This window comes from Cariama cristata, unplaced genomic scaffold (assembly GCF_000690535.1).
Source record: "Cariama cristata isolate BGI_N322 unplaced genomic scaffold, ASM69053v1 scaffold373, whole genome shotgun sequence".
Taxonomy (NCBI): Eukaryota; Metazoa; Chordata; class Aves; order Cariamiformes; family Cariamidae; genus Cariama; species Cariama cristata.
The window spans coordinates 39,886-57,589 of NW_009606405.1; the positions used below are offsets into that span (position 1 = coordinate 39,886).

At 40.3% G+C, this 17,704-nt stretch overlaps 2 protein-coding genes across 2 annotated transcripts in view; one reads left to right on the forward strand and one right to left on the reverse strand.

Moving 5' to 3' along the window:
• Positions 1 to 1,083, forward strand: part of STK24 (serine/threonine kinase 24) — a 31,703-nt gene extending 30,620 nt beyond the window's left edge. The window contains exon 10 of the mRNA XM_009696324.1: positions 510 to 1,083. Within this exon, the coding sequence (XP_009694626.1) occupies positions 510 to 546 (37 nt within the window). The 3' untranslated portion in view covers positions 547 to 1,083. The remainder of the gene's footprint in view (positions 1 to 509) is intronic.
• Positions 1,084 to 6,577: 5,494 nt separating this feature from the next.
• FARP1 (FERM, RhoGEF (ARHGEF) and pleckstrin domain protein 1 (chondrocyte-derived)) lies at positions 6,578 to 16,947 on the reverse strand. The gene is made up of 8 exons (XM_009696325.1): positions 16,873 to 16,947; positions 14,800 to 14,889; positions 13,615 to 13,697; positions 13,172 to 13,284; positions 12,524 to 12,687; positions 9,913 to 10,020; positions 8,687 to 8,838; positions 6,578 to 7,534 (listed from the first exon to the last, which is right to left on the reverse strand). The coding sequence occupies exons 1-8, from the start codon at positions 16,882 to 16,884 to the stop codon at positions 7,453 to 7,455; spliced, it is 804 nt and encodes a 267-aa protein (XP_009694627.1). The 5' UTR covers positions 16,885 to 16,947; the 3' UTR covers positions 6,578 to 7,452.
• Positions 16,948 to 17,704: the final 757 nt, after the last annotated feature.

Sequence of the window (17,704 nt, forward strand, 5' to 3'; positions counted from 1 at the left end):
GAGCTGCCCAATAGCTTGAGTGAATCCATTTAACCTCTCCCTCCAGTTTTGAGCTCTGATGTTTTATAAAGTTTATTGAAAGCTTAAATGTGTGCTTCTTTCTTTGGATTATTTAAGAATCTGCTTAGACCAAGAAATATAGGTTTCCTGCCCCAGTAACATTTGGGAAAGATTATGATGTAAACTCGCCAAGTAGGAAAGTTGGAATCACTAAATGTTGCCCCCAGTATACAGAATTCTTACGTCATCATATACTTCTCAGTAGTGCACTTGAACACATGTTGTTGCTATTTGTTAGAAAAGCAGTGAAATTCTGGTAAGGTGTATTTTACGTGTTGTTCAGCTCTATGGCTTTTTTTTCTTTAAAGTGTGACAGCAGTGCTGGGTGTCATTCTGCAAGGAAAAAGGCTGGAGCTTCAACAGGATAAAATAGAGTAACTTTTGGTTGCTGCTTGTTGTAGAACGCCTTCCTGAAAGTCACAATAATAAATATTTGTTTTCCTCTTCAGATATTCGCTAGCTGGAGGAAGTACTTCATCCTACTGATGTGCTGGTTTTGACTTTTCTAAGACAACAGAGATCCCACAGTGTCTGCATTGAAGGCACGCACCCGAACGTTGCTCTGCCCCTCGGTCACTGGAATGTCCGTTGGTGGAAGCACATTCCTAAATGTGCAAGAGTGAAAATGAAGCCTCTTGGTTGGAGGCAGTCTTTCTCAGCTCCTTAAAGCTATAATTCTTTTTTAATGATAATGCACATATTCCAGGGAGGTGTCTTTTTTGTAAAATCTGAAATGTATATTTACGTTTGTGATAGAGAAATTGAAGATATTGAGAAACCTCAGGTATCTTGCTTTAAGAATTCCACTGGGAGATGGAGTATGTTTGTTGGAATTGTGTACAGATCTGTATATAATGTCTTTTTTAACTGAAAGCCTTTCAACGTGCTTAAGGAATCACTGTGTACAAATTGGTAAAGTGCTTTTGTAGATAATGTTAGTGGGGTAAATATTTGACAGGCCATAACTGAGTATTGCCTTGCCTTTATTACATGTAAATGTTGAATTACATGAGAAGTGAATCTTGATTTGATTTTTGTATGTGAAGGATTTGCCATTGAAAGAGTTAATCCTGTACTATGGAACCTTCTCTTCGTACCTCAGCAAAGACACAATTTTATTCTGTTTCTCCAGTATTTCTTCCTTTTTTTATCTGTATTCTGAGCGTGACTTTCTAATTATGGTACTAATTCCAGTTGTTTTAAATTTAACACAACTTGTTTCTCAAAGCTTTAAATTTAAATTATTATTTTTCCTAAGGAATGAGCTTTCATATTTTCAGTTTTAGATTGTGCCAATGCAAATTCTGAACCCTATGTATTGTTCAGTTTTAGTAACAGATGTTTGTGAAGCTTGTAGTGAAATTCTGAGACAATCTTTTTTTCACCTGAACATATCTGAACGCTCACCCAAATAAATCTTTATTACCTTCATTTATTCTGAAATATCTCATTAAGACATTGGCTCTGAGATAGTGGCAAGTATTTCTTCATCATGCCTATTTTTAATCATTAAAATTAATGTCTTGCGCTGTAAAAGAAAAATTATCCATAGATTCATTATTTGGTCTTGCTGCCTAAATCTGTGCATCTCTTTACCGGAAGTGACAGACGTTAGACAGAAAGGCTGCCAAACTGAGCCTGAGTGCTGGATGCTATGTCCTATTACTTGTCTCCCCAGGAAAATGTTACTCCTGGAAAATTCTGAATTTTGGAATTTACACTGTTCCTGTGAGTGCTCCTAGATAGCTGACTTAAAGTTTTATAGTTCTTGGAAACAGTAACATTAGTTACACACACAGTTGTGTAGGTGGCATTGTTTTTTTTGTTGCAGTATTACTCTGAGGTTTACCTTGGTTTGTTTCACCAAGGCTATCTTCAGGTGCTTCTTATTCTGGTAGCTGAGAGAGCACTTTTGCCTTGTTTTTAATGAAGAAAGCAATGATTTTATGTTTTGCATGACAGTGAGGTAACTTATTTATTTAATTTAAAACAAAAAAAAAGTTTTGGAACGAAAAGGCTTAAATTTTTAAAAGTATAGGCGTTATCTACCTGGCTTGGTACAAAAAGACCCAGGTTCTCTAACCATTCTGGAAGCTGGTGAGGTCTCCTCACAGGACTTCATATCACTGTGATAGCCCTTATTCTATGCATATTAATAGCCTTAATTATTAATGTAATAATTTAACAGTATGAGGACACTGAACCTTCTGACCAGGTTGAAACAACTGTTGAAAGCAGTGGGTGTACGTGCACTCCTTCTTGTAGCCGTATTTGTAGACACCACACCTTTGCCAGCATAATGAAGTAATGGTTTTTCCTTTACAGCTAAGTGATTTTAAGGTAAATTGACCAATGCCTAAGTTTGAGCAATGGCTTGCTTATAACACCTTTAAATATGTTGTTTTGCATGCTCTTAAACATTACCCTTGAGGAAACAAATTTAGCTTTCCTGTTGTGAAATGCACATCTGAATACAGCTCAACGGAAAGTTTTTACCTGTTGACACCTCAATGTTAGAACATTCAGCCATTCAATAAATATGTGCCGTTACAGCATACGGAAATAAACAGATGTGGTTTTGTATTTCAAAATATAAATAGATTAATGGAAGTTTTTCCCCAGTCATCTGTTAATGTAAGGACTTGAAAATAAAATGAGCTTACGTGGAGATGCACAGAACTCTGCTTTAGCGGGGAAGTTAAATTTACAGTGCTGGCTGGAATCGCAACAATTTCTCAATAAGAAAATTAAATTAAATTCTGAGGTACACGATTTTTGAACAATCATTTAAAAAGTTATGCATACTTTTTTTTTTGAGTTGCATTTTGTTTGCGTTCCAGGACTGTATGTTGAGGAAATACTTCTCTGAGTAGATTGTGGCAGAATTTGCTTGGCGATTGTGGCAGAATTTGCTTAGTGAATGTGTCCTTTGGTTTAGGAGTTTAAGAAAGACTGACAGCGAGGGCAATTGGCCAAAAGGCTAGGGCACTTAGAAAAAGATAAGACCTCATTTATGGTAAAAAGATACGTATTTTTATATGTAATATAGAGATTATTTAAATATAGACTATCTTAAACTGAGATTCACTGAAAAAAAGCGTGCTGTATCTTGAATGTAAAATAAAATCATTTGCTTTGAAAAGTATTGATACTTTAAAAATCAGACCTATATTGGTAACAGAAGAGGCGCTTCATTTGAAAGAAGTGTGGCCTCTTTCTGAAAAAAAAAAAGTGTATTGATATTTTTGAGAAGTTGTTTCATGCTAAAAACGTGTCTGTGCTATAATGTTGCACTGATGATTTTTCTGTGCAGGTAGTGCTTCTTCACTCAGTCTTGAGTATGGTAAGCGACAAGCTATCCCTATTTATGCAAACAGTTAAATTAGTGGAACTGCTTATTTGTCAGGGATTTCAAGATTAGGCAGTAAATAAACTCAGTGTTTTAAAAAAATAAAACCAGTCATTTGAACTGAAGGCTTGCTTTTTGTAAGTGTCTATCAGATGTGTAATCTATTTTTTTAACTTAATTTTCCTTGCAGTTGCACTTTGTAGTTGATCACTGCTTTACTAAAGGACGATGGCGTGATTGCCGTCGCACAGAACTCTTTTGGTCTCTGAACAAAGCAGCTCCTTCCCTGAAGTGCGATCGTTCCTTTGCAGCTCCAGACATTTTGTGCATGTCCGTGTGGGTATGGACAGATGAACCAGTTCCTGCGGAATGATTTAATGGTGGTGGTAACCCTCGCTGCACAGGAGGGTGGGCAGAGGGGGCAGGTAAGAGTGTGCGCATTGGCACTTAACTGCAAAGTAGCTGGCACGGTGTGAGGGCACGACCTACTTCACTTTACCCACCCTAACTCCTCCATCTGCCAGTGCTTTTACTGTGCCTGTGCAGTGTCTCATGTAGCTCGTACGGCTCTGCGTGGCGTTCCATATTATTTTTTTAAACAAGTGGTACCAGGTTGTAATAAGTTTTACATTAGCCTTTCTTTTCAGGAAATGGATTTTTGCCTTCAAAAATGTCACCAGTGGAAGATGAGCAGAAGTGCTGATAAGCACAGGGATAACACAGGGATCAGTACAATCACAAATTATTTTTGTAAGTTGCTGAGGAGAAGCTTAAAGTATAGCACAAATCTGCAACCTTGCTCTTTTTTTAACGGTAGTTTGCAGATGTGCTGGTAATTGCACTGAGCGTACGCAGCAGACAAATGGTATGTAATGGTTTTCTGCCTTCTTTTCAAGCATGATTACAGAGGACAGTTAAAGTGTATATCATCTTGTTTTCTGTAATATTGCTGCCTGTTTATAACTGTGTATTTAAATTATACTTTTTGTCACTCTACTCCAACGTAATAAAACTCCTTGTAAATTACATGACCTAGAAATAAAGAAGGAAAAGTTTAACGATGCTTTGCCGTCTGTGTGGTCAGTAAGATGAGATGTGGGGGACTCTTCCCAGGAGGGGATAATCCCAGGGGCTTCTAGCTCAGTTACTGCCCATGTGTCAGTAATGGTAAGCAGAAGGTTTATAAATCAGTGTTGTTTTTTCATTGGCATAATCTCAGTTTGTACATGTCGTAATCTCAATTTGTACAAGAGAAAACGCTTGTTTAAACTCAAACACCAGTTTCTGAAAGTTGAGAACTATTTTTTTTTTCTGTTGGGGAACTTGGTAAGCATCTCACAGATGGCCTAACCATGTGGGATGTTTAGTTCTTTTCTTGTGTAGATAAAAAAAAAACCCTTAATCATACAGGTGATTGACAGTGTTCTGTTTAGGTTAAATTCGTGCAGTTCTGTATTACAGTTTGTCCTACAGCAAGACAACGTGCCAGTTTACAGATGGTAAGGATTTAAAACCTGCTTTTTATTCCTCGTCCTGCCAGCCCAGTGACCCTGTTGAAGTCCTCACATCAAGTTGCGTTAGCTGAACCCCAAACATCGCATCCTTAATTACCCGCATAACCGGTGACAAACTGTGTGACAGCAGCACTCCTGTAATGAGTGTTCATTGCTATTTTCTCCTGTTAAAAACCATGTGTGCTACATATTGCCAGTTTTTCTTTTCTCTACCAACCTTTCCATGCCCCGGGGGTGGGGGGGCGGGATGTTTGTGTGTGTGCATGCACTGGCAAGTGGAGTTGCGTATCTGCACAGCCATAATTATGTTTTCTTTTGAGGGAGAAGACCATGTAATTAGTCCTGTAGAAAAAGAAAAAATGGCCAAAAAGTTGGGATTTTTGGGTCCTGCCTGTTTCTCTGTTTTGCTCTTGGCTGATGGCCAAGGATATTGTGCCTGGCTTTGGCTCTAAAACAACTTTTCCTTGTGAGACCCCTTTTCTGTAGTCAGAGACCTTTATCAAGATTTCTGCAATCACAGCTTGGTTTTCCCTACCTGCTAACTCGGCTTTCAATCTGTAATTTTCGGCTGCTTTCAGCTGAATTTACAAGGGCATTGAGGGCTCAACACTGTTTAATTAAAATTTTGTGAAAAGAAAGAGGTATAATAATAAAAACTCACATCTTAATGAAAATTAAGTTAGCAGAGAAAGGATGGAGATGCTTAGTCTTGTGGAGAAAAAGCCCCACAGGGGTCCAGGCTTTGGTGATCCTGTTGTGTGTGGCGCAACTTCCTATGGCAATAAAGTTTCTGTTTTGCTTTTATTTGTTCATTATTTGAAGCCAGCAACTGATTATTCATGGCAAGTAGTAACAACAACACGAATAAGTCTCTTGAAGTGACCAGTTTGAGGTCTTCCCACTGCTGAAACACGAGAATGGTGTATTTAGTCACGGCTACTAACCCGGCACAGTGACCAGGGCGGGGGGGAACAGAAAGAAGGCTTTACTGTCTTGACACAGGAATATGTATGATAGTAGTGTGAGGTATTTTATTCCCTTTTGTTGTGAGCAAAGCTGTAAGCCATTTTATACATCGCACACAGGTAAGCCATTAACAAAGTGAATAGCTAGACAAAGAAAAAGCGGGGTAGAACTGTCCCGGCTTCATTTCCCACCTCTCGATTGAGGGCCCCTCTGCCTCGCACCTTTTCCTCAAAGGCCCTTAGATGTGTTTGCAGCATGTCGACCTTCCATTAACGGAAGTTTTACGTCACCCTCACGGTGAAATATTTCTTAAAATGTAAGGAAAAGCATCTTAAGCATTGTAGCCTTAGTGCTGCCAACCATCTGAGTGAGCCAACAGCTTATCCAAACCACGGTGTTAGCTAATGTTAAAGCCAGGTATATGAAATGGGTATTTCCACCGCTGGTTATATGACTCTCTCTGTCGCTCTGTATCTACCGAGCACGGGGGAGAGGAGAGGCTGAAGTTCCAACAAGAAACTGAAGTCACATGAGGATGTGTAGCAGGCAGGATGAAAACTTGGGGCTTCAGTAGTACCTCCAACTTACAGCAATTTAGTTACCGAAACACTCTACAACTTAATCACAAATAGCCGCGGTTCTCGTAGCGTACAGGTTTTCTTTCAAGTTTGTAAAACAAACAGCAGAATGTCACCACAGCCTTTAATTTCTTCTTGTACATACCATTCACAGTACATTAACAGCCCAAATAATATTGCACTGGATTATTTTAAAATTTTTTCATCTTGCAAGTAGTATTCACTTTTCAAAGCCAACAGATGAATAATTTGGTCAACTTGCACCAAGAAAATGGTTAGGTAAGAATCCTATACTTTATATTATACCACATGGATTTGTAACCCCAAAGGGCAATGAGAACAAGCTGTAAACTGTTTCCTTGTTAAAGACAGAAAATTAGTAATTCCTTGCTGATTAAATGTAGAAAGACTGGGGCGGAAAAAAATGAAATCTGAAAGTTACCTTATTCCTGTTAGACTGCTTGCTGTATATATAATTATATTCTATACTGTGAAAGTCCATCTACATTTAAAAATCCAGCAGTCTACAGATTAACATGGTAAAAAAAAAATATATATTTTTATGAAAAGAGAAGAAATAGTTTTTGCCTCAGAGGAGAAAGTTTTCAGATTGTGAAATCGCCTTTTAGGTGCAATCTTTGAGGCAAGAAAATGTCTTTTGGCATTTGGCACTCTAATAAGGACAATATTTTAATACTGGCACAAGCTAAAAACAGCACAGAATGACAAAATACAAGACATGAAACGAACTGCAGCCACTGGGATGATGGTAACTAGTTTGAACATACAGAGAACTTAAACGGTTTTGCTGAGGAATTGTGAAAGTTTCTGCAAAACCATACTACTTTTTTTTTTTTTTCCCTTCTCTCTTTTCTTTTACCAAATTGTAAGTTTTCCTAAACTTGGAGGGAGAAAAAAGAGTTTCAAGTGTCCTCTAGAAAAATCAGCAGCTGCTGGACAATCAACAGGGCGGCTTGTTCAGCCGTCAATAGGCATGAGGCTCTTTGTGACTCAGAGCCCGAGTGCGTGAGGCAGAGCTGGTGGCACTTCGGATCACTTCCATCCATCTGCGAGGAGGTACGGGGAGAGACACAAACAAAAGAACGGTCAATTCCTAAGGGAAGATTTCTTGAAAGATAAAGGCTGCCCTATTCCTCGAACACAGTTTTATTTTCAGTGCCTACGGGAGCATCTTGCTTGCTACTTTACTCCTAAGTCTATGCGAAGTCAAGAGGCTCCAGATCCAGGTGACTGCCAAGGACATCTATGAAAGGAGGTTTAGAGAGGATAAAGAGGGGGGGGCGGGACCCCAAATTCATGAACTTAGTAGTGGTTTTACTTGGTCTGCAGATTTCACATCTCTCTTTTTTCTGGATGGTCCAAGTGATGAGCAGTTGAGACCCACCTCTCTGAATTCTAGAGTGAAAAATGTAATTTAGCTGCAGTTCCTACTTCTTTTTTTCCGAGAACTGAGACAGGGCTTTTATGTTTTTTCCTGCTCATTCATTTAATCACCTCTTTGCCACAGGTCGCGTTATTTATAGTTTTAGACTGACATGGCTAAAAGTTAACAATAGCTTTCTTCAATTAGAGAGGTCATTAAGATTTTTGAGATGTTAATGCTTTATATAAAAGAGCTAAATTAGTTCCCAATATGAACAACCTCAAACCACTATTTAGGAGGAGTAGAGCCTGTTCCCCGGCTCTCCATGAAGCTGAAATTCAGTGGGAGGTGTAAAAATTACATGCTGAAGTGGCATAAATACAGAGTAAGAACGGCTGCTTCTGTGAAAATTAGAATTTTATTTCAGGTGCAGATTTTCCATCCAGATGCAGTAGAGACAGTGAAGTTCTTCTGCAGAGCGACTACAAAGTCCTGTGCTCTGTTTACATGTGTCCTGACGTCTGAGACCTAGAGCTCCCCGCACAGCCAGCCTGATCAGTTTTGACTGGGCAATTCCTGTACGTCACCCAGGTTTTGTCGTGATGACTATCATCACAGCTACCACATTATCAAAACCAACCACTTGGTTCTAGCCTTACCAGGTCTAAAATCTCTTTAAAAATTTTTAAAGGGTTCTTTCTCTAATTGTGCTGAACTACTTGCCTGTATTACTGAATCAATTTACTAGACTTTGCATCTACTAACCTGTTTGGAAAAAAAAAAACCCACCCTCCTGAAATTTTACAAAACTCCCTCTCACAGAAGACCGACTTACCTTTCAAATGTGTATTCACTTTCAGCCCTGAAGTAGTACACGTGGGACTTGAAATGTAGCTTGAACACATAATCTTTGTGAATGTTTTCAGATTCAGAAGGAATGGTAAGTGAATATCCTAATAAAGGAAGGCTGGCTAAAGGATGATTGTCCTGAAAAGAAATGATGAAAAATGCAGTGGGATCAAATGCCCTTAAGTAAAGAGAGCGCATAAGTAAAATGGAAGACAGATGCATACTCTAAATAAGTCATTGTCGCCTTTCCACATGTGGGTGGAAAAATACCAGCTTTATACACATATATATATATATATATATAATGAACTGAATTGCCCAATAGTTTCAGCTTGCCCACCTTTATAGACCCTTCTCATAAGGACCTGCTGCAGGCCAATCCTATCAGTATTTCCTCATAAGAAAGTTGTCTGAAACCTTGGCTTTTCGCTACTTTCACAGCCCCCGGCGTGTTCATCCTAGGCTTGCGAACACCTGCTCCAACGCACCCGCCATCCTCCAGCGTTCATTGCTTAAGTCCTTTCACTTCACGGCATGGCACAGCATGTAAGAACAAATCATTTCCTTATCCCGCTTACGTGTAGAATCTCCTACAATGCATTCAGTTTCCTTTTTTTGCTAGTGCAGCAACTCTATCATTAAGGACTTCTATAGCAATGAAAGCATGACGTAGCAACTGGAATTATTTTGCCCTTATGCCCTGCTCAAACATGGAGATTTAAAAGTCCAACAGATTCCAGACAGAAGCAGCATCCCCTTTTGCAGTGGGACGTTTGCTCAGATATATTAATCACTGGCCGCTGCTCTCTCTTGTTTGGCTTCAGCAGCAGTAATGGTAAACAAAATTTCTAAGTCACTATTAGGTTTTTAATTGTACTAATCTCAGAATTTGTATGAGAGAAAATTCCTGCTTAAACTCACACCACAACTTCTGAGCAGTAGCGCTAGCTGTTGTACTTTTAGGGACGATATGGACTGCGACTGTTGAAAGTTTCAGGAAACGAGCACGCGTTCTTCAATCAACAAGCGAGCAAGGCCGCGAACAGGCTCTGCTCCACGCTCCAGCGGCAGTAAAGGCTGCGTAGCCATGACCACTGCACCTGCTTCTCTCGCCTACAGCACCTGTGACCGACCTCCGTTTTGCTCTCTGCTACCGCTTCGAAAACCCAAAAGGTCTCCTCCAGCCACACACCCCCTCGTGCAGTCCGTTACCTGGTGCGATTTATAGAAGAACATACAGAAGTTGGTGAACACCACCCAAAGCTTCTGCCACCCGTTGCTGTTTTTGAATTTTCTTAGGAGATTTCCAGACAGCTGGTTCTGAAACAGATCAAAAGGAACCAAATAAAACACTGAAAGGTACCTGCTGTTTAATCATCGTAAGAGAAATTATCTGCTTTTATCTGGTTGTATGTAACTTCGTTGTATGTGAAAATCTTTCGGTTGAATGGATGCATTTTTCTACTACTAAGTAGTAGTTTATGTAACACGTTTGTTTGTAGTTGGGTACTTCCAAAAACTTCAAGCTACTACACTTGTTTTTTGGTTGGTTTTGGTTTTTTTGGGGTTTTTGTTTGTTTTTTTTTTTTTAATTGAGGTGGCTTTCTGTAATACATTACTAAACATCAGTCTTGTTATCCTAGTCTTGTCTTTGTTCTTTTCAAATGATACCTAAATAGAATGGAAACAGAAAGTCTGACATGAATTTGTGATGTAAAGGAAAATTATGACATAGTTTAGAATTGCAGATAGAGACTGAGCTCTCAGTACCCAGTGAGTTCACACCATAACTTTTCAAAGATTTCAAAAGCAAGGACTTTTAGCCTTATTCTTAGCTGGAGCTTGGATATTTTAACAAAAAGGAGGAGGAAGCCATAACCAAGTACAAGCATGTAACGGCTGGCTGCAGAAACTGCTCTTCACATAGTGAAGATGTAAAGTCCAGTATCATTGTGCCTTGCAAATGAAAGGGAGTATTAATAAATTAATGAATTAATAATGAATTATTAATTACTTCCCTTTCCTTGCTGACCATCAGGACTATCACCTGGATGAAAACAGCTCTTTACATCATTCTCTTTATACAATGCAGAAGCTGGTAACTTAATCAGTCAAGCTTAATAGTCAAAGTCTGGTGGCCCTGATGTATCTGCTACAAATGAAATATTCTTGCAAATGTTCTGTTTTCACCAGCCTTGGAGATACATTAAAGCCTTTGCTTTAAATCATCCCATTCTCTGATATCTGGACTGCTGCCTCCTTGCCCTAAGTTACAGGGGTACTCCTTAATTTTCTGTTACCTCATTACTCTGGAGGATATCATAAAAGGACAGGCTTTGCATTCGGTACCAGCAGACATATGAAATGGAAACAGGCCGCTGATCACTGATCAGTCCAGCAGGTAGGGAAGTACAGTCACTGACAGAGAGAGGATCTTCTACCACGAGAGAGACAGAAAGGAGGGAGAGACACAAAGAAAATAAACGATAATGCTGAAGTGAGAGCCCCCAACAGAATGATGCGAGCATGAGCGTAACCTGCCACGCATGGAACAGCAGTGGAGCTGAAGATGCTTTCACAGAACAACGTATGTCTCCAGGGTGTGTTTGGTCCCCGCTGCTTTGTTTGCATTCATTCGAGGCACGTGGAGGAACAAAGAGCACTCATCTCAGCCCATCTAACTAAATGTTTTAATTGTTAGAATGGGTTTAAGTTTTATATCTAATGACAATAAGCCCTCTGCTTTAGGGGAGAACACAAGACCTTGTTCCGTGCTGAACTATTCAGCCCTTGCAGGATACAAGGTATAAAGAGCCGAAAATCCACCTGCACGGGATCGAAATGAAGCTCTACAGTCAGCGTTTTCTACTACAGAATAATTTTCTTTGTCACGTATCAGCAACAAAGACGCCTCCTGTTTAAAAACCAAGGCGGTTACACAAACTATGAATACGGCCTGTCCTTGCATCTCTACGTTCTGCATCAGTACGTCTTCTCTAGAGCAACGCTGGCCTGACGGCTGAGGGCTGCCTCGTGAGCGCAAGGCAACACAGCTTTATTACCATTTTCACTGAACATAAATTTCCCTTTGACGAGGACTGTGATAAAGGACTCGGAGTGCCCTGGAGCCTCTCTTGGGTGAAGGAGGAACACCTAAGCAGGCTTACCACCTCCTCCTAAAACCTACGCTGAACTAGGAGGCTTTCATCTTAATCTTTGAAAAGTCAATGTCTGCATCTCCTCTGTTGAGTACAGACTTAACGACTGTGTATCAAATTGGCTTAGCTGTGATTGGGGGGGGAAAGAGCTGTGACTGGGGGGGGAAAGGATTTTTATTTTGAGGTGGAAAATGCAAATAAAGAAAAAGCAGATGAGACTGAGCAATGAGACAAGGTTCCAGAAAAGATGGCTAGGTAAAGAAAGTACGTTAGTAATACACATAATTAAAACTCTGGCTGCAGCAGGTAAAGACAATATCCTTTCAGCTCGAGCAATGACTTAATGCCTCTGTGACTGAAAGCATTAAGACAGTTTGACCTGCTTTAAATTTTAAAGGGCATCAGCCTTTTTTTTGGACAGTTATTTCTACGAAAATTACTGCTCTAACTGATTTTATAAAGATGCGCTATGGGAGCGGACACGCGTTTCTTGACTGATGGGTTACACCATCATTTGAGGATACGGGAGTCAGTTTAATAGGTGTGCCTGAAACTTTCCCAGAAGGAGACAATGGAACAGTGCACTTATGAAGGAGGAGCAAAAAGGAAATTGTCATTCGAGAGCCAGCCTGGAGCTGCAGTTCAGATCGTTCTGAGGCAGATACCTCCACAGCAATACTAAAGTCGATCATTGAAACACTGGTATTTCTGTGCCAGCAGACGTGCACCGTAGTGTTGCCACGGTGTGGTGACTGACGTTCGAGTGAGGTGCGGGATGCACTGAGGTCGTCCTCAGATTCCTGGTCTACAGTAGTTTCGTCAGGAGACTCTATGAAATGCAGGGAAAAAGTATCTTTCTTCCTCTATGCAACAACATATATAATTGGAAAAATTAAACAAATCAATTCTGTCCACAGTACTGTGAACTAATTCTAAAACACACTTTTAGAAATAATTTTGTGCAGATGTTAAGGAGGGTTTTGTTTTTTTTTTTAAACGTGTTTCTGCAAGTGTTAGAATCAAAGACTAACTACCGTGCTTTGTCGGTGCTTTTAATACCTTCCAAGGACAGGCACTGCCCAAATCTTGTTAAATAGTTCCTGGAATCATTATGCTTAAGTCACTTCTCTAGTCACTGAAACTTTCTGCTAACATCAACAACAACATTAAAATGGCACATACATAAAATCTATACAATATATAAAAAATCAAATGTATCAGTTTGACCTGTGGCCAGCATTTTTCACCGCTCTGCTTAGAAGCAATCACTAATCATACCGACAAACATGACTAAAACCTACTCTCTTACTTACTATTGTCAGGCGGGCTGCTGGCCAGTAACTCTGGGGCAGGGCCACTGCTTTTCTCTGCCAGGTCTATCGCCATCTGAATGTCCTCAGTCCATTTGTCCATTTCAGCGCGGGCACTAACAATGAAAAGTCAGGTGTTACGCACTTTCATACAGGCTGAAAGCAAACTCGAAAAAAAATAGTCACAGGCAGAGCTTACTTTTAATTTAAATAAATAAATTCAGACACAAGATGCTAGGTTTTTTTTCCTAATAACATAGTTTTGGTTCTGACTTCCATGATTGCTGCTCTATTTTGTGGCTTTCACAAAAGAATACACCTTTGAAATTGTTTCAAGAGTAAATCCAAACAAAATGACGCCTCTCTGCTTTTCTATCATCTGTCCCACTGTGAAAGCTGCAGAGAAATACAGTTTGCGTGTGTGTGTGTTGTCTCCCCTGAATTACCTTGCAGCAACAACGATGGACTGGTGTTGACCTCGTAGTGTTAGACAATGAGGAACCCCCCATTCCTCTTCACTTTCTTCTATCTGAGAGATAAATGCAGTCAGATTGCAGGAAGTACGTATTTCTTAAGGCGAAACAGGGAACCGAAGAAGCTCTTACCATTGCGGAAAAGAAAAACTGAGATAAATGTTCACAAACAACAATTTCGAGCTACGTATTGAGAAAAAAATAATGGTGACTTGCAAGTTAACAAAACAGTAAGTTCTGCAATAACCTCTCAAACCAAAAGCATGGCTTTGTCTGCTTTGTGTCAAAAAAAAAAGGAAAATAATGGTATTTTTATTAGAAGAGTGATTCATCATACAAAAGGATATGTTAAAGGCTGGGAGTGCTCTGGATGCCACAGCATAACACAGCTCTGTTGTGAACAAGACCACACCAAATGGACATCAATAATTGAGTAGATTCCTAGAAACGTTAGATAAAACTTGAAGCCTCGCAAGTTTTTAGAGAAATTCAGTGACTGCGGTAGTCATTACCGACCTCAATCCTCAGGAAAACAGCATGGAATAGACACAAACCCATGAGAAGTTCCAATGAAAAGAATGGGGGGAATGAAAATGTTTTGAAACTAGCAAAAATACTTTTGAAACCATATAAGAAGAAGAGGTAGCTAAGTGCTATTGGCTTGAATTGGCTGTCTTCCCGGAGAAGTGCAACAAGAGCTCCAAAGGATGTATTGCTGCCAGTTTCCCACTACTTTGGCTTTAAGATACAGAGCTGAAAACATTAGGAAATGGGTTTTTACAGAAATCAGACTGTCGCTACCATTCACTTGCCTCGCACAGTGATGAGTGACTTGTAAGAATCATGGTTAAATGTATGGTTTAAAAAAAGAACGAACCCATCTCACGAGAAGTTTGCCTTATGAGGACGCCGCCCCCCAAAACACCTTCCTCGCCCTCCCCGTTTGCTCTCTGATCACCTTTGTGTAGAAGGGTGCATGAACCCACGCCGCGCCCAACGCAGCCCCATCGGGCGCTGCAGAATGGAACCACAGCTTCTCTGCAATGGAGAACAGCCCTTTGCTGCTGCTTTTGCTCCGGCAAAAATTCATCCAGCAATTAAGATGGGAGCACAAACGGCCATTTAAGCATGAATCCCTTAAGTTCTCACAATACTTACTGTCATGCCATACAGCGGAAGATGCCCGTGGACTTTAAACTGATTCGATGCTGTCAGGCCTCTACTTGTGTACAGCAAGATATCGTTAAACTAAAAAGCAAGAATAAGCATTATTAGAATGATGTTGGCAGGTAGGCATGTAGAAAAAAAACCAAATAAATCAGAATGGCAAATACAGGAAAGCTAGCCAGTGCTGGCTGACTGTTTATATGGCAGTCCTAGTGCAGGAATCCAAAATATTGGCTTCCACAATATTCCAGCACCTAGTATTAGCACCTGTTATTTTCCTTGCCTCCCTTCCCAGCTAGTCTCAGGCATGTTCCCACAATTTTCCACTGGGTATCTTCCGATGTCTTCTAATATTCCCTTTGTGATGTCTGGGTCAGAACTAACAAGCCACAACAGCAGTGAAACCAAGTAGTGCGTTTCACACTCTGCCGCACTGTGAAGCTACGGAAGATCAGGGTGTTTCACCAATATTTTCTTCCGCTTTGTGTGCAGAGATAAGCAAGCATGCCCGGGAGAGGTCTGTCCGACGTAACTCTTACAAAGTAAGTGGCTATCTATCACTCCCCATATTCAGAAGGAAGCTGGGAGACCTGTTTCAAGGTAGATGGCTTTAGGTTAGAAATATCAAGGCAAAGAGAATCGAGCATCTCAATTTGTAGAGCTTCCTGCACATCACAGCGGTTGTCGAAAGCATGTCAAACAACCGCCTGCGTTTTGTTGCCATAAAGCGAATGCCATATTTTCACTGTGCGACCTGGGCCAAAGGATGTTTTTCTCAAACCAGACAGTTGCATCAAGAAAATCATACTCTGTGCTGTGAAAGAGAGCTCTCACCCCAGACGTCTACAGCCCGACAGCAGTAATTCCTGAAGCCAAGGGGAGCAGCCACTAGAGGGGGATTTAATTTTGCCAATGATTACACGCGTTCGGAGTCCCAGACTACTGACCGGAGATTTTTACCTCCAAAAAGACTCTGGTGCTTGAGACAGACCGAAGACTTCTTTGACAGCACGAGCAACTGACTTGAGAGTCTAGTCTCAACTTTTTAATGTTTTATACAGGTAAAATATGGAGGCATCACCTGATAACAAGAACTGTGGTATGCAAGAAAATACGTACTGTATTCATGAGGTTTCCTCTTCAGCGCCTTTAAAGGCAGAGGATAATCCTACCCAGGTAGATTTAGTGGCTATATCTTCGAGTCACTTGAAAGATTAAATGTCAACCCTGGCACACACAAGCTTTTCTACACACTCACTGTCTTCACATTTTGCATACAAGAAGCCAAGAAGTATTTTCCTGCCATACTGCAGTGACTCTTTAGCGTTTTGCCCTGTAACACTGGACTAGAAAATCTATGCACTCTGCTGGGCATCCCAGCGCCCCGGCACCAAGGGCTCAGCAGCAGCAGGATGGGGAGCTTGGGAGCAAATCAGCTCCCCAAAAAAAAGGAAGACAAGAGAGGACAACCCATCTGGTCGGCTCTTGTGGATCGCAGACCGAGTGGGATCACCGTCACCTGAAAACGCTGCGAGTGATGGTGGGAGGAGAGAACCTTCCCTAATGCAAGAGCTACAAAACGCATCTCCAGGTAAAGGCAGGTCCAGCAACGCGCTGGGCACTCGTGGGCTGAAACTGGATGGTTTGTGGAGAAACTTGGTTCTGTAATGTGTCTGGAGAACATTATGTGGATTATCATTCATATCACCAGGAGTTACTCTTTATCTTCTTTTCTGGATATGATCTCTAACCCTGTTGCCACTTTTATAATCTCTGCTTTTCTTTAAGACAATGTGCTAGGAGGTATTATTTTATCATTATATTCACAGTGTCATATAAAAATAAGTAGTCTTATCTTTGTAAGAAACAGTTACAAAGAGAATATTGCGTTTGTACAGAAACATAAGTTCTTAACAACCAGCTACACAGGTGATGTATTATGTTAACTTAGGTAAGGCTGTTTAAAAATACTTACTGTAATTCACAATTTGAGTCTGACAGTACGTCTAATAGTTGGCTATAGTTACATTTCATTATATAAAGAAAAGACATCTTCCTGCTTACCAGAAAAAACATCCGTTGCTGTAAACCTTTTCCAGACAACTTACTAAGACTGCCCAGTCTAATGAACTCCTGTGGGAAACAAATACAAAGCAAATATGTATCTTCTGCCAAAACGATGACAATTTTTTATTATGCAAACACATAAATATGACTACTTGGTCATGGGACTGACCTGACTTATCAGTCAACAAGACACTTTATTTTCTTTGTTAAATATGTTAAGAATCTTATTTATAGGATAATTTCTTTCCATTCATAACTGTCTTTAGGACAAATTCCTTCAGAGTCTTTCAATTCATTTTAAGAAAATTCAGCTAAGCAAAATTTTCTTTACCTAACAGTGAGTCCTTCAGACAGCTCCCTCTTCCATCAGTTTTCAATGAGTATTTTTCATGGTACAAATGATGTAAACACTGACGATAAGTTGGCCTGTATGTTATTGCTTAGCCACCGGTAAGCCTCTGTTGTGCGTATGGCATACATAGCTCTCCACCAAGATGTAAAATCAGCTACACAAATCAACATCACCATCAGCAGCAAAAAAAGAAGGAAATTTGTCTGGCAGTGTGAGTTACCCTAGTACCATCCATGGCATATAATAAATTCAGATCAAACTGTCTAAGAATGCTTAGGGATGGAATTACAGGAGTAGCAGCACATCTGAAACTTTACCAATGCTGGCTTTCCCGGGCTTCCTGCGAACTATACTGTACTCGCCCTTCACTTACCTCAAACCCATGAAAATAGCATTTTTCAGTCACTCCCTCCAGCTTCTGCCAAGAGGTTTCTGTGTATTTATTTCAGTCTTCCTAAGGTCATTCTGCTCATAATT

Bases quoted from the DNA above. Each gene is read 5' to 3' on its own strand.
- FARP1 (XM_009696325.1), bottom strand. The intron at 8,839-9,912 runs GTAACGGACTGC...ATTTCTTTTCAG, and splicing joins TCTTCTATAAATCGCACCAG to GACAATCATCCTTTAGCCAG. The intron at 7,535-8,686 runs GTAAGTCGGTCT...ACCTCCTCGCAG, and splicing joins AGTGAATACACATTTGAAAG to ATGGATGGAAGTGATCCGAA.